This window comes from Colobus angolensis, unplaced genomic scaffold (genome assembly GCF_000951035.1).
Source record: "Colobus angolensis palliatus isolate OR3802 unplaced genomic scaffold, Cang.pa_1.0 Scaffold243, whole genome shotgun sequence".
NCBI classification, from domain to species: domain Eukaryota; kingdom Metazoa; phylum Chordata; class Mammalia; order Primates; family Cercopithecidae; genus Colobus; species Colobus angolensis.
Genome location: NW_012115633.1, coordinates 186747 through 193853, shown reverse-complemented (window position 1 = coordinate 193853; position 7107 = coordinate 186747). Strand labels below are relative to the sequence as shown.

At 34.0% G+C, this 7107-nt stretch overlaps 1 protein-coding gene across 2 annotated transcripts in view; it reads left to right on the top strand.

Annotated features, from left to right (window-relative positions):
- SNTG1 (syntrophin, gamma 1) overlaps nt 1-6759 on the top strand; it is an 893287-nt gene extending 886528 nt beyond the window's left edge. For both annotated transcript variants that reach the window (XM_011945675.1, XM_011945673.1), the window contains one exon: nt 5328-6759. In XM_011945675.1, coding sequence (XP_011801065.1) covers nt 5328-5486 — 159 coding nt within the window. In that variant the 3' untranslated portion in view covers nt 5487-6759. The remainder of the gene's footprint in view (nt 1-5327) is intronic.
- Nucleotides 6760-7107: the final 348 nt, after the last annotated feature.

The following is a 7107-nucleotide window of genomic DNA, read 5'->3' as shown; positions in this document are numbered from 1 at the left end:
GATTAGAGACTTAAATGTTAGACCTAAAACCATAAAAACCCTAGAAGAAAACCTAGGTAATGCCATTCAGGACACAGGCATGGGCAAGGACTTCATGTCTAAAACACCAAAAGCAACGGCAACAAATGCCAAAATTGACAAGTGGGATCTAATTAAACTAAAGAACTTCTGCACAGCAAAAGAAACTACCATCAGAGTGAACAGACCATCCATAGAATGGGAGAAAATTTTTGCAATATGCTCCTCTGACAAAGGGCTAATATCCAGAACCTATACAGAACTCAATCAAATTTACAAGAAAAAAACAAACAACCCCGTCAAAAAGTGGGCAATGGATATGAACAGACACTTCTCAAAAGAAGACATTCATACAGCCAATAGACACATGAAAGAATGCTCATCATCACTTGCCATCAGAGAAATGCAAATCAAAACCACAATGAGATACCATCTCACACCAGTTAGAATGGCAATCATTAAAAAATCAGGAAACAACAGGTGCTGGAGAGGATGTGGAGAAATAAGAACACTTTTACACTCTTGGTGGGACTGTAAACCAGTTCAACCATTGTGGAAAACAGTGTGGCGATTCCTCAAGGATCTAGAACTAGAAATACCATTTGACCCAGCCATCCCGTTACTGGGGATATACCGAAAGGATTATAAGTCATGCTGCTATAAAGACACATGTGCACATATGTTTATTGCGGCACTATTCACAATAGCAAAGACTTGGAATCAACCCAAATGTCCATCAATGACAGACTGGATTAAGAAAATGTGGCACATATACACCATGGAATACTATGCAGCCATAAAAAAGGATGAGTTCATGTCCTTTGTAGGGACATAGATGCAGCTGGAAACCATCATTCTCAGCAAACTATCACAAGAACAGAAAACCAAACACTGCATGTTCTCACTCATAGGTGGGAATTGAACAATGAGATCACTTGGACACCGGAAGGGGAACACCACACACTGGGTCCTATTGTGGGGAGTGGTAGCGGGGAGGGATAGCATTAGGAGATATACCTAATGTAAATGACGAGTTAATGGGTGCAGCACACCAACAAGGCACATGTATACATATGTAACAAACCTGCACGTTGTGCAATGCACCCTAGAACTTAAAGTATAATAATAATATAAAAAAGGGTTATTGACCCACTTACACCTAGCGTTCCATTATTGAAATGCTAAGCATGTGGGAGTTATTTATATTCTACTTCTCAAGGTCATCACCAAGGTCTGATTGCAAAAATTCAAAAAATTGCAGTCTCAGGCATAAATGAGTTAAAAGCTTTTAAGGAGCAAGCAGAATGAGGAAGATAAATTCCAGATTGTGTGCCTAAAATAATACCTATAAATTAGTGTTTATCCAAATTCTGAACACTTTGCGCTTTATCCTATCAGCATATGACTTTGCTTTGTATCCCACTTAAAACACAGAATGAATCATAGCTACACACCGCCAAACCTACCCTCCTTCCTTGAGTTGTGCCCATATACTGTGCCTTACCTCCTGCCGCTCCAGGTCAATTGTCCAGGTTTCCATCCATGTCCAGCCTCTCTACTTTTGCACCAGATCTCACCCTTCTCAAGAATACAGTTTCTACAATTGTCCTCAGATTTGAGAGCTCAACTATTTCGTGCCAGCAATTCTACAAGTATGTACTAATTTCATAAACCTTGGAAGAACATTCTTGATTTCCTACTGATATATTCCTATGCCCCCTTTTAAAAGGAAAAGAAGAATTTCTTCTTCAAAGAGAAGCTGCCTGTGGTAGACTTGCCTGTAGTAACTAACACCTTCACACGCAAGCTCTCATGAAGTCATTCCTGTGAAGCTTTTGTTTCCACTTCTCCACAAAAGGGCTCTTGTAAAGAATTAAAATGGCCTCTGTGTTGCTAAATTAGATGGTCATTTTCCAGCTGTCATTTTACAAGACTCCTGGTTTTTACTCTCACTTTCTTCACAACTACAGCTATTCCTTCTTTGCTGCTTCTTCCCCATCTTTCTTACATTTTTATACTGTGGAATCGCAGGGATGAGTATTCAGTCATTTTTTCTACCTATCCTGCACACCTTGATCTCCTCATCCAGACCACAATGTTTTACCTACCATCTATGTGCTGACAGAAGCTGAACTTCTATTCTAAACTCTAATTTTTCCCTTAAATCCACACTAATATATGTAGTTCTCCACCTGTCACCTATATATCTAATATGCGTTCAGATATATCATTCCCAAAACCAAAATCTTGATCTTTACTTCCAAACCTACTTTTCCCACAATTCCTCCATTTGCAGAGCAACACTTTTTTTTCCAGTTACTGAAAACTACTTCCAAATTCAACCCATTTCCCTATAGAAACTTTGTAACTTCTCCTCCTTCCTTCAATTCAATGATCATAAAGCTTATTCTCAATAGTCTACCAGAATCATCATTTTCTGAGTTATGTCAATGCTTTTCACTCCTCTGCTCAAAAATTTCCCATGGTTTCCCATGTTGCTCATAGTAAAACTCATAAAGCCTCATGCAGCGTACTGTTTTCTTTGATCTCATTGTCTGCTAAGTACTCCTTAATTCATCCCATTCCAGACAAAACAGCCCTTGCTTTTCTTCAGACTCTCCTGGAACATCCCTACCTCTGGGCCTTTAAAGTTATAATTCTTGTGTCTGGAATATTTCCCCACAAACATGGAAATGGCTCACTCTTTCTTCCCTTTCAAGTTCCGTATATAAGGCAACATGAATTTTCCTTTCCCACGGCCCCTAGAGTAGTCTTTGCTGTCTCCTCCACTTTATTTCTTGATTGTAACTGTCATATCCTGGCATAGTATCCTTAATTTATTTATGCCCTTAGTCACATTTTGTCTCCTGTCACTGGAATGTAAGTCCCATCAGGACTGTTTTGTTCCTTTGTTTGTTTTTGTCTGTTTTATTCACTGCTATATTTTAACAACAACAAAAAGGAGTAGATCCATAGGAAGGACTTGGTATTTTATTGAATGGATGACTCTTTACAGTTTTGAAGACAGTTTATATTTAGCGATATCTGAGGGATCATGACAATCTTAAGACTTTTTTTTTTTACAAGGGAAACTTGTAAGTCTGTAACTTGGTGGAAACTGTCGGTGGATGGATAGATAGATGCTCATCATCAGTGGATGTTTGATAGATTGTAAGAATACAGGTCTAGTACTCACAGAAGAAATTAGTAAATGAGCAGTGTGAGTTTACATAAGAGGAATCATTGACACCTTAGGAGTGGAAATGGTTGCCAAGGCTGATCACTGAGGCAGAGGAAAGATGTGTGGGTATTGGAATGAAGAGCCAAACTTGGATCCAACTTGGTCTCCTGCTTTCTCTTCTAATCACCTGCTATTATTTCCTATCACTCCTTCAAAATGGGTATAAAAAGGTTAAAGTGTCAATCTATATTAAATAATTGACAAAGTGGTAATAATTGAAAATTTTTATTTTTCTAAAGATGACTGGATACTTAGATATTTAAGGGTTGTTTATTTTGGGTAACCAAAATATAACCTCTATTTTAATAAAGAGGTGGTAGAATTGCCTTTGAGAAAAAGTTATTTACCATACTATTTTTACCCATTTGTAACACTCAACAATATTCTCCTCCTTACCTAGAGTGAATTGCTTATTTTTGTTGTTGTTGTTTTATTTTTTAACAACACGCAAGAGCATTTTACATTTTCCCAAAATTTCCAAACCTTTCACATCAAGTGCATTTAATTTGGGATAATAGAGAAAGTATTCAAAATTTGTTTAGGAAATAATCTGGCTATACCAAACATGGTGGGGTGAATGGCGGATTTCCAGGATGAGCTAAGGCAAAGGGAACTTGCTTATTTACAAATAACATATGACTAGTGCCAATGAAGTGGATTATTATAAATAAAGCTTCTAAGATCATTATAATGGAATTACTAAAAACTTTTTTGGTGGAAACATCTAAGGGAATTAGCATAAATGAATAAACTCTTCTATTCTCTAGAACAAGTTGCTGCTTCACAAAGGAAACTATCAAATATTGAAGTTTTGAAGGGAGCTACTGAGAAAGCATAGCTATTTCTTCTATGTTATAGAGACTCCTGAATATATGTTATGATTCATTGTACTCCTATTGCCTGACCTGAGAAAATGCTCCTCAGATTAATTATTTTATTTAAATAGCTGCCTGGTACATGACAGATGTTACAATGTGTCATAATGTATTGAATATTTTGTAATATTTTCCACTGCCACATATAAGTTGTAAACACAGTCAGTCATGTACATATCAATTATAATTCTATATTCTTTATTACATATATGTAGTGAAACATATAATAAAATAGCAATGAGTTTGTTAGAAATTTCATATGCTTTATTACCCTCTAGTTATCCTCCTTGTGATAAGTTAATCGTATTGATTTCATTAGGAACATAAACGTATTAATCTTTCAATCATCTTGGAATTAAAACATGTTTATGTGATTATTGATGGTCTTTAATAAAAATACTAGCAACATCATTTTACTAAATGTATTCTGAACATTGCTTTATGATTTTATAGCTATTTTGACATAATTATGTTTTGAAATAACTTTTTTCTGTTTTCACATATATAGTTTGGTTGCCACTGCTAAATGGGATACAAATTTCCTTTGGTATTTTAATGGGAAACCTATTTCTAAAAATCCATAATGAAATAGTGAGCTCTAGTTTATTTATTTTTTTAGTAAATATGCCTCATACACCATTAAACAGCCAGCCACAATTAAAATTAATACATGAATTACTTTTTGAAAGTGAATCAGTTGGATCCTGTGGTTATAAGAGTTCATATCCCCTTACTTCTAGAATTTTTTATTCAGTTTCTTATGGCAAATATTACCTCATTCTAGACAATAATCAAGAATAGTTTTAAATTGCTCTAACTCATATTTATCATCTGATGTGTGTATGAAGAGATAAAAATACTTCTAAAAGTACTTCCAAGTTTATCTTTAATTATACATTATCAGGAGTAAAATTTTGGCAAAATATATTCATCAGTGCTAAAACAACATTCACAGATGATAAGAGTGATTAGTCCTCCCTATCTCTTATCCACCACCATGTATTGAAATAAATTTTCAATACTTATGATGTTTACATGTTGACCAAAAATGTCTATGTTTGAAATTAGTTTCCATATTATAGCTATCACAGATTCTAGATAAGTGTATTGAAATTAAAAAAAAATCTAGCTATTATAAATTTTTAAAGACATTAATTTTTATGTTATCTGACTTGTTTCTCTTTCCCTTTCAGGAGTTGGAATTTTCTAATTTATTTGCTGTTCTTCACTGCATTCATTCCTTCTTTGCTGCCAAGGTAGCTTGTTTGGACCCTCTATTTTTAGGCAATCAAGCTACTGTTTCTGCTGCTGCCAGCTCTGCTACCACGAGCAAAGCAAAGTATACAACTTGACATACTGAGCTCTGCATTGACACGCACCATGACTATATAAGCAGAATACATTTACTCATCATTTAGACCCTAGAGAAACTATAATATCACCAAGTTGGCAGTGCAGGCAAATCGAAATTTTGGCAGAAAAAAGAAAGTCATGTGGAACCTCAAAAACGCTTCCATTCTGGATGACATCTGTGAAACATACTATATGAACAAAACAGTTCAGTTGCTTTGTACCAGTAAGTATATTGCTTTCACCAAAACTGGAGACAAAAATGAATTATTTGAAGAAATATGTAAGTAATATAAAAATAGTAAGCTACCTATAAATAAAAATACTTATTAAAAGATTACTTCTGTATTTTAGATTATTTTGTATGACTAGTACATGTTGGGCAGAGTCATAAACAAAGCCCTATCATTGTATTATGAGGGACATAAAAGAGTTAAAATCCATAAATCAGCAAGGAGCATGCAAAAAAATCACATCAAAGAAGGATGCACTTTAATTTGCTGATGTAAATTTGCCCTCGTGTTCTCATCCCATGATTTGACACTGGCAGTCCAATTGTTTTTATCTTATTGTAAATATTCCAAAGAACTTCAGAAAGATAATTACTTTGACCCATGATAGATGCAATGTGGAATGGACTATTCTCCCTTCGATTACTGTTATTGAAATGTCTTATTAGCTGCCAAAGTCAATCAAGTATGCCAATAATGTATTAATTTAATTATGAGTGATGGAAAATTTCATGAACCTCTCGTTTCTTCTTTGGTTTTAAATAGATTTATATTTTACCTAAGAAGATTTATTATCAAATTAAAGTTTCATAAATTTTCAGTGAACCCAAAAACTTTAGTAGAGAAAATAATATAAACAAATATGGTGTGAGAAGCAATTCTTTGTAATCTGAAGTCTACTAGCTAATCATGAACTAAAATGTCCCTCGAAAGCAGTCCCAAATCTATTATATATGCTAATTAAATGACATTTTTCCATTTTAGTACTATTTTATTAGAAACAAAGGTTATAGTTAAAGATAAAAGTTAAAAATCTTTATCCTCCCTTTTCATGGAAAGTGATTAAGTAATGTCAACTATGCAGGTTATTTTAGATATTTTGTCCTAAGAATGTAAATGTGAAAGGCTGGGAAATTTGAAAGCCTTAGAGGTGTGCAATTTGCTGAGATTCCAGGTATTATACAACTACTTGCATAACACGGAAAACATTCTCTATCCTTTAGTACAGCTTTTTTGAGATATTTTTAGAAGTCAACTGTGTATGTAAAAAAAGCAAAACAAAACAAAACTTTTTTTATTGGTACACATGCTCCCAGGCAAACCAAGTATCACATGTGTCCTTGTGGATATAACCAAGTATCTAATAAATTGATTCAATTTTCTTCTTTTTCAAATATGTTTTTAAAAATCACTCAAGAAGGAAACAAAATGATTTCTATAAAGGACAGATTTATTAATTTTAAAAATTAATATCAAGTTGTTTTTATACTCATTATGATTCATTAATTTATTTTGCATCAGATTAATTTGTAAATACCTCAAATTGAAAAGAAAAAGTGAGGGTTTATAATTGTCCCTGGGAAAATGTTAAACTGAATCTAACATACCTTGC